The 21,469-nt window shown below is 42.1% G+C and overlaps 1 protein-coding gene across 7 annotated transcripts; it reads left to right on the top strand.

Moving 5' to 3' along the window:
• Positions 1-47: 47 nt before the first annotated feature.
• On the top strand, positions 48-21,155 carry LOC112221948 (forkhead box protein P1-B). Of its 7 annotated transcripts, none has more exons than XM_042303856.1 (16): positions 48-198; positions 14,894-15,054; positions 16,781-16,906; positions 17,127-17,216; positions 17,715-17,838; positions 18,019-18,154; positions 18,244-18,351; positions 18,601-18,688; positions 18,776-18,859; positions 19,025-19,229; positions 19,374-19,450; positions 19,594-19,695; positions 20,058-20,185; positions 20,391-20,448; positions 20,544-20,713; positions 20,825-21,155. In XM_042303856.1, the coding sequence occupies exons 2-16, from the start codon at positions 14,908-14,910 to the stop codon at positions 20,985-20,987; spliced, it is 1,806 nt and encodes a 601-aa protein (XP_042159790.1). In that variant the 5' UTR covers positions 48-198; positions 14,894-14,907; the 3' UTR covers positions 20,988-21,155. The 7 variants fall into 7 exon arrangements, with proteins under 7 accessions (XP_042159790.1, XP_024240186.1, XP_024240183.1 ...); XM_024384418.2 differs by having other exon boundaries at positions 18,013-18,154; positions 20,634-20,713; XM_024384415.2 differs by having other exon boundaries at positions 18,013-18,154; positions 20,631-20,713.
• The last annotated feature ends 314 nt before the right edge of the window (positions 21,156-21,469 follow it).

Genomic DNA, 21,469 nt, shown 5'->3' with positions numbered 1-21,469 from the left:
GGGGACTGTGATGTCATCATGGTCTCGTCATGAACAAACGCCCAACTGCGCTGTCTAGTGACAGTGTCCACTCCTGCTGGAACTGTTGATCCGAGTTGGGTAAACGTTAGCTTGTGGCTGAGGGACTCAGTCAATCGCTTCTTATCTTGTTCAACGAGTCGTGCCAAATAGTAGCACATGCTACAAATTGATGCCCTGGTAAGTTAAATGTATGCTTGCTACCCTAATTACATTAATTTGCTTTTGGATAGCTAATTACATTTGTTTATCTCGTTAGCCTAGCTAGCAAACATTAGCGGTAAACAACAACAACCCCATTGTTGTTTAGATACCTCCTGTAACTAGTTGGCAAATGACTGTCTAGCTAAATAACAACGATGGGGTTTATTTTAACAGCTAACAAACCACTATTTCTCAAGTGCAGTACTCTTGAGTAGCTGACTAATTCTAATGTTGTTCGATAATAGGCTAGACACATTACATTTTTAACGCTTTTTAAAAACGACTTCATTGCATCCGCCGTGAAGCCCAGTTTCTTAAATTACCACATGTCCCAACTGCTTGCCGTAGTTTTGAAGTAATCGCGAAAAAACAGGCCTTATTTTAGTTCTATTGAGCACGGTGGCACCAACTCGTCTTCCAAACGTGCTATTCCCAGCCCATTCTTCTACGTCACAAGGCCTGCTTCTCTATTGTTAAACAAGGTTACGGTTACTTAGTGAGCAAACTCAATGTTCGCCTCGGCACACTTTGTTGTGACCTACAGTGCTAAACGATGGCTGGCGCAGAGCCGTTAAACATTTTCTGGTCATGGTTAACCATAATTACTTTCAGAAAAAGGTGTAAACCTAAACAAAACGCATGTCACTGGCGTCCTTTTCAAGATGTAGCTGATTTAAACAGCCAGAATACATTTTTTAATTAAGAAATAACTTTTTTTTAAACGATTTGTTGTTTCTAAATGGCTGCTGGGTAATTTGATATGCGTCGAAATCTGTTTGTTAATAGGCATCGAATGCTGCGCAGGTTCATGGAGTTGCAAACTAAATGGATAGGTATAGCTCATTGATTTATAGATCTGATGCAGTTGCTACCTCAGATTGAGCCTATCAAGTGTCACGAAGGAGTTATGTAGTACACATAGAAGGCCACAGGGAGGCGCAAGAGAGCTACAAACAATACTGTTTTTTTGCCTTAAAAACCCTAGGTATAACCTATTTTAGCCCTATGTTTAACCTATTTTAGCCTTAACCCTAGGTATAACCTATTTTAGCCCTACTTATTTTAGCTTTTACCCTAGTTCTTGGGTAGGGTAGCCTAGAACACTTAAACTATTTTTGTAATTATATTATGTTAGTAAATACCATTATAGTACTAAATATAATTTTGATTGTTATTTATTCAGATATTTATTATTGCAAGGCAGAACACTTGATAAACAAGCCACCTTTTATTTTTCGAATGTGGTTTGAACTGGATGTGACCTAGTAACCTAAATGTGAAAGTCCAGCAATTGGCTGGGATAGGTGGGGCAGGTTTGAGACTGATTTTAGGAATTAATAAGACAAATACACTGTATTTCTCATCTGCTTCACCAATGTACTTTATGTGAATTAATACATTTTAATTGCAAAATATTTAGAGATGACTGCATAAAGACCATAAAGCTTCAATTATAGGCTATAGTGTAACGGATGTGAAACGGCTAGTTTAGTTAGCGGTGGTACGCGCTAAATAGCGTTTCAATCGGTGACGTCACTTGCTCTGAGACCTTGAACTAGTGTGGAGCGATTGGTAACGATGCTTCGAGGGTGACTGTTGTTGATGTGTGCAGAGGGTCCTTGGTTCGCGCCCGGGTATGGGCGAGGGGACGGTCTAAAGTTATACTGTTACATTGATGCTGTTGACCCGGATCACTGGTTACTGCGGAAAAAGGAGGAGGTCAAAAGGGGGGTGAGTGTAACGGATGTGAAACGGCTAGCTTAGTTAGCGGTGGTACGCGCTAAATAGCGTTTCAATCGATGACGTCATGTGCTCTGAGACCTTGAAGTAGTAGTTCCCCTTGTCCTGCAGGGGCCTCGGCTTTTGTGGAGCGGTGGGTAACGATGCTTTGTGGGAGACTGTTGTTGATGTATGAGAGGGTCCCTGGTTCGCGCCCGGGTATGGGCGAGGGGACGGTCTATAGTTATACTGTTACAATAGCAGCAATATGATTGACATAAAATAGCATGCAACCAAAGACTATATGTCCCATGATTTTCTAAAATGGTCACTCATTACTTTACAGGTAGCTATTTATCTTGTATTAGGCCTGTGTTGCTTTAAGGAGATGTACTAGTAAATTACGTTTTTTTCGACCAGAGGCAACTGAATTAACGTTCAGGCTTATTGATAATTGTTACAGTAATGAAGTATACTTTCAAAACATGAGCATAAAAACACGTAATAATAAACATGAATCATCATTATATTGCTTCACAGTAATCTGTAAATGCCTTATCAGCCCTTCCTCTTGAGTTAGTAGTGTGGAAAGGGACGGATGGATGACATTATCTGCGAAAGTAACACCCTCTTAACATATAAACACAGACACTAAAAAGTAGCTTTTTTAAAATGATAAACTCAGCAGAAAAAGAAACGTCCTGTTTTCAGGACCCTGTCTTTCAAAGATAATTAGTAAAAATCCAAATAACTTCACAGCTCTTCATTGTAAAGAGTTTAAACACGGTTTCCCATGCTTGTTCTATGAACCATAAACAATTAATGAATATACACCTGTGGAATGGTCGTTAAGACACTAACAGCTTACAGACGGTAGGCAATTAAGGTCACAGTTATGAAAACTTAGGACACTAAAGAGGCCTTTCTACTGACTCTGAAAAACACCAAAAGAAAGATGCCCAGGGTCTCTGCTCATCTGCGTAAATGTGCCTTAAGCATGCTGCAAGGAGGCATGAGGACTGCAGATGTGGCCAGGGCAATAAATTGCAATGTCCGTACTGTGAGACGCCTAAGACCGCACAACAGGGAGGCAGGACGAACAACTGATCGTCCTCACAGTGGCAGACCACGTGTAACAACACATGCACAGGATCGGTACATCCGAACATCACACCTGCGGGACAGGTACAGGATGGCAACAACAACTGCCCGAGTTACTCCAGGAACGCACAATCCCTCCATCAGTGCTCAGACTGTCTGCAATAGGCTGAGAGAGGCTGGACTGAGGGCTTTTAGGCCTGTTGTAAGGCAGGTCCTCACCAGACATAACCGGCAACAACGTCGCCTATGGGCACAAACCCACCATTGCTGGACCAGACAGGACTGGCAAAAGTGCTCTTCACTGACGAGTCGCGGTTTTGTCTCACCAGGGGTGATGGTCAGATTCGCGTTTATCGTCAAATGAATGAGCATTACACCAAGGCCTATACCCTGAAGCGGGATCGATTTGGAGGTGGAGGGTCCGTCATGGTCTGGAGCGGTGTGTCACAGCATCATCGGACTGAGCTTGTTGTCATTGCAGGCAATCTCAAAGCTGTGCGTTACAGGGAAGACATCCTCCTCCCTCATGTGGTACCCTTCCTGCAGGCTCATCCTGACATGACCCTCCAGCATGACAATGCCACCAGCCATACTGCTCGTTCTGTGTGTAATTTCTTGCAAGACAGGAATGTCAGTGTTCTGCCATGGCCAGCGAAGAGCCCGGATCTCAATCCCATTGAGCATGTCTGGATCTGTTGTTCAGGGAAGTTGTTCAGTTTATGTCTCAGTTGTTGAATCTTGTTACATTCATACAAATATTTACACATGTTAAGTTTGCTGAAAATAAACGCAGTTTATGAGTTTAAATCTGGAAGCTCTCAAGAGCCTTTGCTTTGCTGAGCAGTTTGTTTTTGTGAGTGTGCTGCCTGCCATCAGGAGTCTGTCTGCCAACCTTCCTGCCATGTCATCAGAGGAGTAGATCTGTGAATAATGAAAAGTTAATCAATTATTGCCACGCTTTCGCATAGAGGCGTAGTTAACATTTTATTCATGTAGCAGATGCAGAGTGACTAAGGTTAAAAGCCTTGCTCAACAGTACATCGACAGATTTTTCACCTAGTCCGTTTGGGGATTCGAACTAGCCACTTTTTGGTTACTGCCCAACGCTCTTAACCGCTAGATTACGAACACAAAATGGCAAATGGTAGTAGATAAATGGTAAACTGGTTAAATAAAAGACTGTTCTTAGAACTTTGACTGCCATTGTTTTGGGGAAATACGGGTATGTATGTCTATTTCGCCAAATATCTCTCAATCTGTATATTTTGTTTCCTTCAAGTAGGACACCATTCTAATCAGGATAATCTCTTCTTTCTAATAATGTAAGGCTGGGCAGTGTATCTCATTGTCATCGATCGCTAGGTCAAAAATAGTCCTTGGCTGCAATTTGTTTCCTACTTCCTCATAATGTAGACATAAGCGCAGTTGACACCATCGAGGTGCGTATGTTTACTTTCTACAAAAGTTATTTTTTTCTTCAGTTTAATAACAATAACAAATTGTAGTGGTAATATGAGAAGGGATATGGTTTTTTGTGCCATTTAGGCCAAATGGATTTCTAAGACTAATTCCAGTCAAAATAGGCCCTGCTAATGTTCGATTCAATTAATTTGCTATTTGGAGTTGCATAACTTTAATAGCTAGTTAGCAAGGTAAATCATGATGGTCCGTATGTTGTTGTAGATAGCTATCTAACTAACAAAGCAAAAAACAAATACGATGTATTTATTGTTCTTTCGCTGTGGAAGGGTCCACTTCAACAACACTAAGAATATGTATGCAGCTTCTTTAGACCAATGGACTGTCCCTGTTCTGTTCGGCAATCTGATTCATGGATATGTGGCCCCGTGCATTGGAATGATGTGGCTCCCACACATACTATGCCCATTGCTTTATATGCCACACCTTGAGTTCATTGCTAACTTCTGCACAGAGTTTCCAGTAGGGCAGGTGTATATCTGGCAGGTGTACACTCAGAAAAACATGAAAGGAATAGTTCAGCCAAATTATACACAGGTTTTCTTACCCTGTAAGCAGTCTATGGACAAGGTATGACAGCAAGCCATGCTTTGGTTTAGTTTCCCTGGCACTGTTTCCAGGTACCAGGGAAAGGCTGGTTCACACCCAGGTTGCTAACTATTTCTCACTCAACAGCCTATTTACAGCTATCAAAGCGGTTTTTAGGAAGTTACACAGCACATCTACAGCAGTGCAAAGGGTTGTAGAGGACATAGTCTGCGTGTAACAGCCAGGAGGTCACAGCAGCACTCTTCTTGGATCTGGAGAAAGCTTTTGACGCTGTTCACCACCACACACTCCTGAGGAAGCTTGAGAAACTAGGCTTTGACAGCATTGCAATCAAGTGGTTCACATCATACTTATAGGGGCGGACTCAGTACACTAAACTGCAAAACATGCAGTCAGGCCAGGTACCTGTGGTGAATGGAGTACCACAAAGGAGTGTGCTTGGACCCTGCTGTTCTGTATTTACATAAATAACCTTCGATCAGTGCTGGAGAAATGGTGTATACATATACACTGCTGGTCAAAAGTTTTAGAACACCTACTCATTCAACGGTTTTTCTTTTCTTTTTACATTGTAGAATTATAGAGAAGACATCAAAACTATGAAATAACACATTTGGAATCATGTAGTAACCAAAAAATTGTTAAACAAATCAAAATAGATTTTATATTTCAGCTTCTTCAAAGAGACACCATTTGCCTTGATGACAGCTTTGCACATTCTTGGAATTCTCTCAACCAGCTTCATGAGGTAGTCACCTGGAATGCATTTCAATTAACAGGTGTGCCTTGTTAAAAGTAAATATGTGGAATTTCTTTCCTTCTTAATGTGTTTGAGCCAATCAGTTGTGTTGTGACAAGGTAGGGGGGTATACAGAAGTTAGCCCTATTTGGTAAAAGACCAAGTCCATATTATGGCAAGAACAGCTCAAATAAGCAAAAAGAAATGACAGTCCATCATTACTTTAAGACATGAAGGTCAGTCAATAGAGAACATTTCAAGGACTTTGAAAGTTTCTTCAAGTGCCGTCGCAAAAACCATCAAGTGCTATGATGAAAATGGCTCTCATGAGGACCGCCACAGAAAAGGAAGACCCAGAGTGACCTCTGCTGCAGAGGATAAGTTCATTAGAGTTACCAGCCTCAGAAATTGCAGCCCACAGAAATGCTTCACAGAGTTCAAGTAACAGACACATCTCAACTAGAGGTTGACCGATTATGATTTTCCAACGCCGATACCAATTATTGGAGGACCAAAAAAGCCGGTACTGATTAATCGGACAATTTTTATTTATTTATTTGTAATAATGACAATTACAACAATACTGAATGAACACTTATTTTAACTTAATATAATACATCAATAAAATCAATTTAGCCTCAAGTAAATAATGAAACATGTTCAATTTGGTTTATATAATGCAAAAACAAAGTGTTTGAGAAGAAAGTAAAAGTGCAATATGTGCTATGTAAGAAAGCTAATGTTTCAGTTCCTTGTTCAGAACATGAGAACATATGAAAGCTGGTGGTTCCTTTTAACATGGGTCTTCAATATTTCCAGGTAAGAAGTTTTAGGTTGTAGTTACAGGAATTATAGGACTATTTCCCTCTATACCATTTGTATTTCATTAACCTTTGACTATTGGATGTTCTTATAGGCACTTTAGTATTGCCAGTGTAACAATATAGCTTCTGTCCCTCTCATCGCTCCTCCCTGGGCTCGAACCAGCAACACAGCGACAACAGCCACCATCGAAGCAGCGTTACCCATTCAGAGCAAGGGGAACAACTACTAGAAGGCTCAGAGCGGGTGACGTTTGAAACGCTATTAGTGTGCGCTAACTAGCTAGCCATTTCACTTTGGTTACACCAGCCTCATCTCGGGAGTTTGAAGTCATAAACAGCGCAATGCTTGACACACAACGAAGAGCTGCTGGCAAAACACACAAAAGTGCTGTTTGAATGAATGTTTACGCGCCTGCTTCTGCCTACCACCGCTCAGTCAGATACTTAGATACTTGTATGCTTGTATGCTCAGTCAGATTATATGCAACGCAGGACACGCTAGATTATATCTAGTAATATCATCAACCATGTGTAGTTAACTAGTGATTATGATTTATTGTTTTTTATAAGATAAGTTTAATGCTAGCTAGCAACTTACCTTGGCTTACTTCATTCGCGTAACAGGCAGTCTCCTTGTGGAGTGCAACGAGAGAGAGGCAGGTCGTTATTGCGTTGGACTAGTTAACTGTAAGGTTGCAAGAGTGGATCCCCCGAGCTGACAAGGTGAAAATCCGTTGTTCTGCCCCTGAACAAGGCAGTTAACCCACCGTTCCTAGGCCGTCATTGAAAATAAGAATGTGTTCTTAACTGACTTGCCTAGTTAAATAAAGGTATAAAAAAAATCAGCACCCAAATATACCGATTGTTATGAAAACTTGAAATTTGCCCTAATTTATCGGCCATTCAGATTAATCGGTCAACCTCTAATCTCAACATCAACTATTCAGCGGAGACTGTGTGAATCAGGCCTTCATGGTTGAATTGCTGCAAAGAAACCACTACTAAAGGACACGAATAATAAGAAGAGACTTGCTTGGGCCAAGAAACATGAGCAATGGACATTAGACCAGTGGACTTGATTCCAACTGCAGTGTCATTGTGAGACTCGATGTGGGTGAATGGATGATCTCAGCATGTCTATTTCCCACCTTAAAGCATGGAGGAGGTGTTATGGTGTGGAGGTACTTTTCTGGTGACACTGTCTGTGATTTATTTAGAATTCAAGGCACACTTAACCAGCATGGCTACCACAGCATTCTGCAGCAATACGCCATCCCATCTGGTTTTGGCATAGTGGAACTACAATTTGTTTTTCAATAGGACAATGACACAACACACCTCCAGGCTGTGTAAGGGCTATTTACCAAGACGGAGAGTGATGGAGTGCTGCATCAGATGACCTGGCCTCCACAATCACCCGACCTCAACCAAATTGAGATGTTTTGGGATAAGTCGGACGGCAGAGTGAAGGAAAAGCAGCCAACAAGTGCTCAGCACATGTGGGAACTCCTCCAAGACGGTTGGAAAATAATTCCTCATTAAGCTGGTTGAGAGAATGCCAAGAGTGTGCAAAGCTGCCTTCAAGGCAAAGGGTGGCTATATGAAGAATCTCAAATATGAAATATATTTTGATTTGTTTAAAACTTTTTTGGTTACTACATGATTCCATATGTGTTATTTCATAGGTTTGATGTCTTCACTATTATTATACAATGTAGAAAATAGTACAAATAAAGAAAACCCCTTGAAAGAGTAGGTGTTCTAAGACTTTTGACCAGTAGTGTGTATATGCAGATGACACAGTCGTGTATTACTCAGCTAATACCACCAGGGAGTGTGAGGAGTCAGTGTCAAATGACATCAAGAGGGCAGCAGCTTGGTTCGCTTACAACAAGCTCTACCTACACCCTCAGAAGATCAAGGCAATGCAGTTTGGCAACCCACAAAAGTTGAGATACTTTTGCCTGTGTGTCACAATAACAGATGGACAAAACATTTATGAACAAGTAAACACTATAAAGTACCTGGGGTTGAAATTGGGTCCACAGCTACACTGGACTGAACAATGTCATCCTAGTCACAAGGAAACTACCGCCTGGGCTTGGCGCTCTAAAGCGGGCAAGGGACTTCGTCTCCAAGGACATCATCCTGACATTTTACCACACCATGATAACAACTCACCTGGACTAATGTGCCACAGTATGTCTTCCCACCTTACATCAGGGCAATAAGACATGTCTTAACCAGCTACAGCGTATCATCAACATGACCTAACAGAGGGGACACATAAAGACTGAGTTTCTTCTGCAAAACGCTGGAATCGAACCACTGGCGGTCAGAATCCGTTACAATACCCTAGTGACAGTTTTCAAGGCGACTGTACAAACTGCCTGAATACACATCAGACCTATTCAGGTGGGAGTCTCCACCCATCCTCTGGAGCAGCAGTCAAAGCATATGCCCAATGGGACCTGCAACTACTGGCACAACCATCAATTTAAAACATGGCCTTTCAAGGCAGTCTGCAGGTCTTTGGCCCATTGCTCAGGAACAAGCTGGACTTATTCACATGACAGCTAGCTTCCATGTCCTCCTTCAAAAGAGCAGTACATATAGCTGTAATTCAAGTGAGGTTTTGTATGCTGCTGCATATGATGTATGCTGGGATTTTATATGTATGCCAATGGGTATGCTGTATATGTTTTTATTGATTCTATGGAACCCAGGACTCCCTGGAAAATAGTGGCAATTGTTACTGAGTGGACTATCTTGGCTAAATAAATGCTGTCATACCTTCTCTATAGACTGCTCACAGGGTAAGGGAACCATTATGTGATTTGGGTGAACTATCCCTTTAACATTATACACTGCTCAAAAAAATAAAGGGAACACTTAAACAACACAATGTAACTCCAAGTCAATCACACTTCTGTGAAATCAAACTGTCCACTTAGGAAGCAACACTGATTGGCAATACATTTCACATGCTGTTGTGCAAATGGAATAGACAATAGGTGGAAATTATAGGCAATTAGCAAGACACCCCCAATAAAGGAGTGGTTCTGCAGGTGGCGACCACAGACCACTTCTCAGTTCCTATGCTTCCTGACTGATGTTTTGGTCACTTTTGAATGCTGGTGGTGCTTTCAATCTAGTGGTAGCATGAGACAGAGTCTACAACCCACACAAGTGGCTCAGGTAGTGCAGCTCATCCAGGATGGCACATCAATGCGAGCCGTGGCAAGAAGGTTTGCTGTGTCTGTCAGCGTAGTGTCCAGAGCATGGAGGCGCTACCAGGAGACAGGCCAGTACATCAGGAGATGTGGAGGAGGCCGTAGGAGGGCAACAACCCAGCAGCAGGACCACTACCTCCGCCTTTGTGCAAGGAGGAGCAGGAGAGCACTGCCAGAGCCCTGCAAAATGACCTCCAGCAGGCCACAAATGTGCATGTGTCTGCTCAAACGGTCAGAAACAGACTCCATGAGGGTGGTATGAGGGCCCGACGTCCACAGGTGGTGGTTGTGCTTACAGCCCAACACCGTGCAGGACGTTTGGCATTTGCCAGAGAACACCAAGATTGGCAAGTTCGCCACTCTTCACAGATGAAAGCAGGTTTACACTGAGCACATGTGACAGACATGACAGTCTGGAGACGCCGTGGAGAACGTTCTGCTGCCTGCAACATCCTCCAGCATAACCGGTTTGGCGGTGGGTCAGTCATGGTGTGGGGTGGCATTTCTTTGGGGGGCCGCGCAGCCCTCCATGTGCTCGCCAGAGGTAGCCTGACTGCCATTAGGTACCGAGATGAGATCCTCAGACCCCTTGTGAGACCATATGCTGGTGCGGTTGGCCCTGGGTTCCTCCTAATGCAAGACAATGCTAGACCTCATATGGCTGGAGTGTGTCAGCAGTTCCTGCAAGAGGAAGGCATTGATGCTATGGACTGGCCCGCCCGTTCCCCAGACCTGAATCCAATTGAGCACATCTGGGACATCATGTCTCATTCCATCCACCAACGCCACGTTGCACCACAGACTGTCCAGGAGTTGGCGGATGCTTTAGTCCAGGTCTGGGAGGAGATCCCTCAGGAGACCATCCGCCACCTCATCAGGAGCATGCCCAGGCGTTGTAGGGAGGTCATACAGGCACGTGGAGGCCACACACACTACTGAGCCTCATTTTGACTTGTTTTAAGGACATTACATCAAAGTTGGATCAGCCTGTAGTGTGGTTTTCCACTTTAATTTTGAGTGTGACTCCAAATCCAGACCTCCATGGGTTGATAAATTTGATTTCCATTGATAATTTGTGTGATTTTGTTGTCAGCACATTCAACTATGTAAAGAAGAAGTATTTAATAAGAATATTTCATTCATTCAGATCTAGGATGTGTTATTTTAGTGTTCCCTTTATTTTTTTGAGCAGTGTATGTAATGTGCTGAAACTCACCCCAGGATGTTTTGGGTTTGTGTTTGTTGCATGGTTTCCGTAAGGGTGGAAATGTATTTATTTAGGATAGATGATGTAGGCCTACAGCATATTATGATAATTTAGGGACCAGTCAACCTGGCTGACATAACCTATGCTTAATCTTACACTGCTGCTCAAGCGAATCTATAATAGAGTTTAGATGGAGTGTGTTGGCTTTGTGTCAATCATTTTTTAAGGGATCCTGGTAGAGAATCACTATCCTTGTCTCTTTCACGGAAACAAAGATGATATAGTCTAGCATCATCCACCTGCATGGTTTATGAAAATGGCAATTAATCAAAACTTACTGTGGGCCAGCTATGCAAATGTTAACTGAATACCATCTGTTGAATTTCACATTAGCTTGTTTCTATTTGCATTGTCCCGTAATTGTTCCCCAGAGTGGTAAACTTAGCATGCAAGTGAATGGTGAATAGATTTCACTTTGTAAAGATCGCCTAATGCAGGGATCATCAACCAGAAACATAATTCAAAATAACTTCTAGACTGAAAATTGACCGCAAGATATGTTTGAGTAAAACCATTTCAAAGCTTGCTTACATTTGTATTCGACCACGTGTCTTGGGAATACTTGGGAACGTGGGAATACTTGAACGGATTTGTTAAATGAATATCACTTGGAGCTGATTTCCTGGTGTTTTTGCAGTATTTTATGTCCAACAATGAAAATTCCACACAAAAAAAATGTTATATAAATGTTTTATTGCAAAATAAAACCACCCGCGTGCCGCCAGTTTGGGAACAATGGCCAATGCCTTGGTGCAGTCACACAACGCCTTTTGTTTGTAATTCTGAATGATAGTTGTCATTAAAACAGTGTTAAAAACTTCCAAAGGAAATCCAGAGGGAAAATGTTGATCCCCAAAAAGTAAAAAAAGAGCTGAACATTGCAAGAGCTGGACAGTGCAATGTGCATTCAATAAAATGAACAGAATGCAGATATTCCTTGTGTATATGGTTTGCCCCTGTTCTATTTGCCGAGTGTTTGTGTTTATGCAAACAGGCATGTTAAAACACAGCACCTGTTCATGTGTGCACAGTGCACATAGGCTACACACACACACACACATTTTTCGCTACTGCCTTGAACTCATTGAACTCAGCCGAACACCTACAGCGCTGTGCCTTTTCTGCCAAGGTAAGGATAGTGTATTGTAAAGACGTGCAGGTTAGTTATTTGGATATTTTGGCTAGAACCCATTCTCGTTTGTGATTGTTATAATTTGACATTTCTATAGCTAGTGTTCTTTTTCTCTCATTAATCTGTATTATAGAACTATGGTAGGCTGCATCTAGGAATCAGGGTTGAAATGCATTGTTTCATTGGTGTGTCTAGGCGTATGTTGTCTGTACTGAAAGTTGAAGTAGGTATTCAGAGGATTCACGTCTACCCTAAAAAATCTAGTTTGTGTTGCTGTCTGCTGTGCTAGCAGTAACTTACTGGATCCGACAGATCGGGTATGCTGACGGGCACAACAGGATGAAACACTTGTGCGCAAATACACCCATGGCTGGCGTTGCCTAAAATAATCAGAAATCAGCCTTGCTGTGGAATGAAAAGACGAATAGGTACAGAAGTCCGAATTAATACACAATCCAAGACGTGGGGATAGTCAATGAGGGGCTATCCGTTCTATGGAAAACAATGAATGACATAGGTGTGTTCCAATCCATGTACGACGCGCTGGCGGAGTGGGTCTGACCTTTCACGGAGTTGCATTATTTTTCAGAGAACGCATAGAGCCCAGTTGATTATCCATTTTATACCACGGCTATAATTGAACACATTTGCCAGTAGAAATGTGTTCAACATCCACTGAAGTAGCTAGCAAGTTTACTAGATAGCTACAGTCGTTTCTGTGGTAGCCAAACAGATTTGCTAGTTTAGCTAACCAAACTATAAATCATAGCTTGCTATTATGAACATCTAATTCAACGATACCAATACTGTTTTCAGTTCGACTTTTGCTTTCAATAGGAGCTCAAATAAAACGTTAAAAATGAACTGTAGTCATTTGAATTCTACCGTGCAATGGAGTATTAAACAATGCCATGGTATAATTAAGCATCAAGGCAGGAGGGGTGGTATATATGGCCAATATACCACGGCTAAGGGCTGTTCTTATGCACGATGGACACAGCTCTTAGACTTGGGTATATGGTCTGAGACCACGGCTGTCAGCCAATCAGCATTCAAGGCTGGAACCACCCAGTTTATAATGCATCTTACAGTTGGGTAGCCTATGTTTCAGTTTTATTCAGAAGTACACTATATATACAAAAGTATGTGGACACCTATTCAAATGAGTGGAATCGGCTATTTCAGTCACAACCATTGCTGACGGGTGTATAAAACCGAGCACACAGCCATGCAATCCCCATAGACAAACATTGGCAGTGGAATGGCCTTATGAGGAGCTCAGTGACTTTCAATGTGGCACCGTCATAGGATGCCACCTATCCAACAAGTCAGTTTGTCCAATTTCTGCCCTAGAGCCACCCCGGTCAACTGTAAGTCCTGTTGTTGTGAAGTGGACACCTCTAAGAGCAACAACGGCTCAACCAACTAGTGGTAGGCTATACAAGCTCACAGAACGGAACCTCCAAGTGCTGAAGCGCATAGCGTGTAAAAATAATCACGTCAAGCCACGTCAGCACAATAACTGTTTGTTGGAAGCTTCATGAAATGGGTTTCCATGGCTGAGCAGCTGCACACAAACCTAAGATCACCATGCGCAATGCCAAGCGTCGCCTGGAGTGGTGTAAAGCTCGCCACCATTGGACTCTGGAGCAGCGGAAACGCATTCCCTGAAGTGATAAATCGCACTTCACCATCGGGCAGTCCGACAGATGAGTCCGGGTTTGGTGGATGCCAGGAGAACGCTACCTGCCCCAATGCATAGTGCCAACTGTAAAGTTTGGTGGAGGAGGAATAATGGTCTGAGGCTGTTTTTCATAGCTCGGGTTAGGCCCCTTAGTTCCAGTGAAAGGATATCATAATGCTACAGCATACAATGAAATTATAGACCATTCCGTGCTTCCAACTTTGCGGTAACAGTTTGGAGAAGTCCCTTTCCTGTTTAAGCATGACAATGCCTCCATGCACAAAGCGGGGGCCAAACAGAAATCGTCCACATACTTTGGTCATGTAGTAGTGTATGTAGACGAGCCTAAATATATTCAGCAAATGTATCTCAGTTTTTAGCAGTTGTGGACATTTGAATCTTTCTTCCCAGTTCAAAGAGCTTGTTTGTCTTCAGATTGTCTGTTGGTGTTTATGTTTGCTGTGTTGCTTTTGTATCGAACACTCCCCCAGCTGTATACACATGGCCCTCCCTTTAATGCAGTATTGTGCTACCTGCCAGATCTGTTTATCACACCTCCTGGTTAATGTTAAATTGCTCCAGAAGGACAACGTGTTTGCTCATAAACACCAACCCATGGCCCCTTTATTTACCGTAGCCATGGTAGCAATCAGCTACTTAACAAATATCTCCTACTCCTTCTGGTAGGGTAGATGGTTTTCTTGGCAAGAGGGAAACTGTTGTCTTGTAACCTTGTCTCTCTCTGCTCATCTGCAACCTTAGTGAATGTTTCTTGGATAAGATCAGTAATAAATTGTACCAAGTGCATATGGAAATGTTCAAAATAAATGTAGCATAAAATCAGTGTTGTGGAGAGACATTGTGAATTTACATGAAGTAGCCCATTTTTCATCCTATATCCAGCTTCTGATTTTAGAGCTCTGGTGTTCTTGTTCTTTTCTCAGGTCAGTGAGTCCAGATGCATGAGTCTGGGTCAGAGCAGACAACCTGCACCAGTCCAGCCAATCAGACAGAGAATGGGGACAGTGCTGAAAGGGACGATTGGCTGAGCACTCAGACTCCAACTCCAGAGGGTTCCGGGGCTGACAGCCAGCAGCAAAACCAGGTTACCAAACTTATTTTATAACGTGTGGCACATGCTTACTTTCCAGACTAAAGGATGTGTGTTCTCAAATTAGCACATTTAGCATATTTCTTTGTTTGTACGGTGGGTAAGCTAGCTAAACTGAGCTCTGAGCCAACGGCAGTGCAGATAGACTGCAGAGGCACTTTGTGATTGGTGAAGGAGGAAGGATCTTTGTTATTGGCTAGTTTTGTTTATGCACACAAGCACTCTGTCAGATTGCCAGACAGCCTAACGTTGTGCACGGCTTGCTTCTCTCGGTCTCTTTCCATCCTGCGTCTCTCTGACTGCCAAAGACAACCACTGTAAATGGACTTGATCAGGTTTGTCTGCTTGATTGTCATTTCAGCAACTAGCCTATTTCTACATTTAGAAAGATAATACTTGTTTCTTTGTTTACTGGTATGTACATTGGTTGAATTTGCTTGTTGGAAATGGCTATATTAAATGTTAAAATGCAACACTGTTCATCACTTATATATGTTGCTAACTAATGACCTAGCTAGTAATTGTGACTGTGTTAGTCAGAATGATTGTGCATGTGTTACTACTCAGTGACCTAACATATTTATAATGTAATTGTGCCATGTAATCCGAGGTTATTTGCTTAAATCATATAAACATTTCCTTGGCTCTTTATTGCCTCTTTCAAGCATTTCCCTACTCTGGTGTTGTAGTTTATATTCCATTTGTGCATTGTAGGTTGGGGTTTGGGTGTGTTGGCTGTTGCCTTTGGTTACTTACGGTTTGTTACATCTCAGCTCAGAGAAAGATTAAGTATAAGGGTCTGTTGTATGATCATATTTTCAGGGTTTCAGAAAGGCATGTATCTTGTGTTTGGCAACAGTAGTCTTAGAACGCAGACCTCAATATGAAGACTAGCCCAGTGTTTATACTGTCCTTCATGAGTATGTGGGTTTCTGTCCTCGACAATAACAATAACAAAAGATGTTTGTCATCGACAATAACAAAAGATGTTTGGACTTGTCTGCCCTGCCGTCATGGAAACAAGGATTAGGTTAGGCGCAGGCTTTTGTTTTGTTGATGGTGTGCACACAAAAGAAGATGGCCCATTTCCATGCCATATATACAGCGACTATCTGGCTCCCTTAAGGTTTTTTTCTGTAATGCAGATGTTTAAGTTCAAGTCCAGCTGATGCAATTATTTTACCTTCTGCTTTAAGTTATGTAAAGCCATAGGTCTCATATATAGTATAGGTCTATAAGGACCTTAGTGAACACTGAGCACCTGTGCCAGTGCACGTTTAGTCAGTGTGGGAAAGGGCGTTCTCCACTGCAATCCATCCACTGTTATTGTTAGCCTAGAGCCTCTGTGACATCCTCCAGCAGTTTGTTTACTGGATCCAAAACAGAGCCAGTCTTAGTGGGAACTGTTTGTTTGTGGTTCAGACCTAAATTAAAATGCAATGCAGAGTTCTGTTTTTGCAAAACTTGCCCTGCATCCCTGGCTTTGTATTCATTATTTATATATCGATTCAGCTTTAATTATTCTGTTTATGTTTACTGTAAACATCCCCAGAGCTGTGAGTGTAAGGCGGAGAGGTAATTGCTGGATGCCTAGTGGAGGCTGTTTCTATATTTTTTTCGGTCTTCCAAAAACACTTTTTAATGGTGTTGTTGGCATTATTTGTCTGTTATTTTCAGGCTAGACTAGGTCTAATCTGTGCTCAACTTGTGTTGTTGGCAGGTTCCAGTCTCGGTGTCTATGATGACACCTCCGGTGGAGACTCTTCAGCAGACACTGCAGCAGGTCCTCAACCCACAGCAGATCCAGGCCCTGCTCCAGCAGCAGAAAGCACTCATGTTACACCAGGTAATCACATCATTCTACCACACTGTCTCAATCTGCATTTAGATGCTTTAGTGTGTCATTCTTTAATTGTAATATTATCAGCAGCACTTTTTAGTTTTGTTTCTCTGTATTGTCTCCTATTTATTTTTTTCCCATGAGGATCCTCGTAAGATACTGATGGCTTGAAAGTGAGAGCTGTATTTCCTCATGACCTTCCATTAACTCGACATTTCATCTACAGCAACACATACAGGACCTCTGCCAGAAACAGCAGGACCAGTTCAACGCCCAGCTCCTACAGCAGAAGCATGCTGAGAAGTCAGAGCAAGAGGTAGGCCGGCCTACATATTTTTTGTCAAATGTCTGCATTTTGCCTTCAACCAAATGTTCCAAGGCACTATATCAAATCCATGTATTATTATTATCATTATTATAGTATATTCTTTGGGACTGGGAATTGCCAGGGACCTCATGATACGATATTATCACGATACTTGGGTGCCGATACGATATGTATTGCGATTCAATACTGTGATTTGCGATTTAATACTGTGATTAAATGACCATTCCATGGTCCAAGCATATTGCTCACCATATTTGTGCTGCAGAAGGGGAAGAGAGAGACATGAGAACGAGTGTTGATCAGTCATGTAAATAAAAGGGCTGAAAACAAATTGGCTCCCAATTTAAAAAGATGGGGAAAATACTGTAGTTTTGATGCAGGTACAGCCAACTAGCGCAAAATAATATTGCGATATTGTCAACGATACAACGTATCGTCAAATTATCTCGATATGTAACTGTATCGACCCCCCCCTCATCACATCAGCTAACAGCCCAGCACATGGTCATCCAGCAGCAGTTCTTGCAAGTCCAACAGCAGCACCTCCTCAGCCTCCAGAGACAGGGTCTCCTGTCTGTCCTGCCCTCCATGAGCCCCTCTACAGCTCAGGGTAAGTGTCTACCACCAAGCCCCCACCCTTTAATCTATTCTTAGCTTTTTGTTGTTGTTCTCTTCCACCATGGCTGCTTGCTGCTATACTTGTTGTTGTTGTTGTTGTTGGGCTAAGATATTTAATTTATTCAGCTGAATGAATTAATATGATATGTACTTGTGTATTTCTGAGGTTTAGTGAAAGGGTGTGAGTATAGTACAAGCCTGCCCTCTGGTGGTGAGTATCCAGCCACTTTTCAGAAGAACCTGCTCCACAGCCAGCAGTCCACCACTAATGGGAATCATAAATCACAGCCCCTAAAGAAGAAAGACAGGTGATTAGCCATTCTAGAACAGTGTTTATTCATTATCATCTGACCAACCTCTTCCTGAAGGGTAACATTGAAGATGTGTCTCTCTGCAGTGGTCCTGTGGATGATCACTCACAAAACACTCACCCTCTCTATGGACACGGCATGTGCAAATGGTCTGGATGTGAGGCAGTCTTTGGAGACTTTCAGGCTTTTCTCGAGTGAGTTTCTCCTCTATTAATTTTGTCAGAGAGACAAATTTAAAGTCAGTCTCCTAATGTAATAACAACACTGCGTTGTAGTGGTTTTGATGAAGGCAGCTCTCCGCACCTCTCTGATTCAAAGGGGTTGGGATAAATGTGGAAGACACATTTCAATTGAATGTATTCAGCTTTACAACTGACTAGGTATCCCCCTTTCCCGTTCTGAATGTTATCTTGACTTGTCATGGGAATGTGTTTTTCTCCCAGACATCTGAACGGTGAACATACACTGGATGACAAGAGTACAGCACAGTGTCGAGTGCAGATGCAGGTTGTTCAGCAGCTAGAACTGCAGGTACAGTTGACGTTTGCTTAAATAAAGCCCATTCATTGTACAGGATCGACTTTACATTACATCTTTTTTTATATCTTCCCAATGCAGTTGAAAAAAGACAGAGAGCGTCTGCAAGCCATGATGTCTCACCTCAAATCCTCTGAGCAAATGTCAAAACCAGCAACACCAACAGTAAGTCTGTGGAGTATTAGTGGCCATATATTTAATTCAAATCAGGTTACCAACAGTCAGACAAGTATTAGCCACAATGGTAGAATAATCACTTTCAATTTTGCATTCCCTACAGCTGTGTTCTCTGTACTGAGTTTAAATTAATCATTGCTTTTGATTTTTCAGGTGGATCTTATGCCCAACGTTGCCTTCTCCCAGGTGACATTTCCCAAGGTGCTTCCTCCCATGAGCTTGTCTCAAAGTGCCACTGCTCCTTCCACACCCCTGACACCTCCCCCGACCTCCTCTATCATCACTCCCAACACCCTGCTCACTGTGAGCCCTGGGAGGAGACGGTACTCAGACAAGTACAGCAAGAACATGAATCAAGGTGAGTTAGCAGTGGGATGCTGAATCTAATGAGGGTGGTGGGCTACATATTCTTTGAACTACTGTTATGCCTTTAATGGTTTATCTATATGTTTGGCTTTAAGCATTGATTTTATTCAAATACGTTTCTAATTCCTTTTAACAGATATTGTTCAGAATAAAGAGTTCTACATCAGTACGGAAGTTAGACCACCATTTACATATGCAGCCCTAATAAGACAGGTAAGGAATACATGTATTTTATTTCACCCTGGTTTACCCTCTTGACTAAATGTTAGCTATACCAGATGTTTTGTTCCTCAAATACCGTATGTAGTGATGATTATCATTTGCTAATTGTATTTCTTTGTGTTTGCATAATTTAGGCAATATTTGAATCACCCTATAAGCAGCTGACACTAAATGAAATCTACAATTGGTTCACACAAACGTTTGCATATTTCAGACGCAATGCAGCAACATGGAAGGTATTTGGCTATGCCAATTTATGGGGTTATTTACATGTATAAGAATATCCTTGTGCTATGTTTAGTTGCTATGCCATCAGTTGAGGCTGCTGAAGGGAGGATGACTCATAAGAATGGCTGGAATGGGGTCAATGAAATGGTATCAAACGCATCAAAGATGTGGTTGATACCACTCCATTGACTCCATGACAGCCATTATTATGAGCTGTCCTCCCCTCAGCACCCTCCACTGTATGCCATATTCATGAGTCTTTAGAAATGTTTAATGGTATTAGAACAACTCTTATGGAAGAATGTTCTTGTCCTTACCTTGAAGCTGTGTGTGGTGTTAATACTGTATGTTCTTCTTCGTGACTCTGCAGAATGCAGTGAGACACAACCTCAGCCTCCACAAGTGTTTTGTGCGAGTGGAGAACGTAAAAGGAGCTGTGTGGACAGTTGATGAGATGGAGTTCCAGAGGAGAAGGCCCCAGAAGCCTGCTGGTGAAGGGTACATTTAACATGCTCGGTCTCTTCAGTATAGCTCCCTGTATGTCTCTGTTTCTTAACATGTTAAACCCGCATTTCTGTTGGTGTTATACTTGTAGAAACCATGTAATTAATATAACAATGTCCTGTGAGGATATTGTTTTTCCTCTATTTCCCAGTCAGTGTTTTTGTTCAATTAAATAAAGTGTGTTTATGTGTAACTGCAGATCTTTCAGAAGAGAGAACACTGGCCATGGTCACAGCTCAGCTTCCCTTACTCCTAAGGTAAGTACACGCAATACTCTTCAGATTGCTTTAATTGAGTGCTAAACCTTTATTTGTGTCATTATGCTATAAACCTATGGCGTGTATCTTTTCAGGCTGAATGGCTAGATAGTAGTATACCTCCATTCAACCCAGCTTTCATAGGCGCTCCCTCTCTGAGCTCTCTGCCCTATATGTTCCAGCAGGAAGAGATGAATGCAACTCTCTGGTATGGGAATGGATCCTACAGTGACAGCAGTGAAGAGCAGTACCCTATGCACCCCCTGTGAGTGTTTCATCACCATTTAAAAACTAGATCTGGTAAAGGAGAAACGGTTCTCAGTTTCAGAAGTCACCATAAGTATATTTTTTTCCTCATCATGAATTTTCTTCTCAGCGTAAAAGAAGAGCTAATGGACGAGGAGGCATATGAGAATGTGCCCCATGACTGTTCTGAGACTGAGAGCTCTGATGAGCACAGCTCAGATGTGGACCAAGACGAAGATGGCGGTAGCCCAGAAAGACCCAACCTGCAGCTGGCTCATGTGCCTTCGCAATGAAAGAGAGAATGCATTCCAAACCGTCAATCTCCACTGCACTCCCACATTGGAAAACTATGAAATATACCAAATGACTTGGTAGAACTATTTCATATCAAGTGACTATTGAGGATGTTTTATGCTCTGTTGTACTGGCATCATTTGTACTGGGTATTATCCACCCAAGCTCACACTGAAGACAACAGAACCTATTATTGTAACACCGCTTGTCCTCAAATAATGTATTCGTATTGGCTTATTGTGAGGCAGTACAACCAATGATGAAGCCCTATGGGGAGCTGGTTCAGTGATGCAGAGTTATGTTCTTTCTTCAATGTCTTTTATTTCACTCTTTCATGAAAGTGTATATTTAATAACCAGAGCATTGGCAATATTTATGGACAGTACTTCATGAAGATGAATGTTTGTTTTCTCCCACAAACGTGTTTATTTTTTACCTATGTGAGTACCAGACAACCTGCAGATAGTAATCCTGTGTTCCG

This window comes from Oncorhynchus tshawytscha, linkage group LG22 (assembly GCF_018296145.1).
Source record: "Oncorhynchus tshawytscha isolate Ot180627B linkage group LG22, Otsh_v2.0, whole genome shotgun sequence".
Classification (NCBI taxonomy): domain Eukaryota; kingdom Metazoa; phylum Chordata; class Actinopteri; order Salmoniformes; family Salmonidae; genus Oncorhynchus; species Oncorhynchus tshawytscha.
The sequence above is the reverse complement of the archived record's forward strand: the minus strand, read 5'-3'. Positions and strand labels throughout refer to the sequence as shown.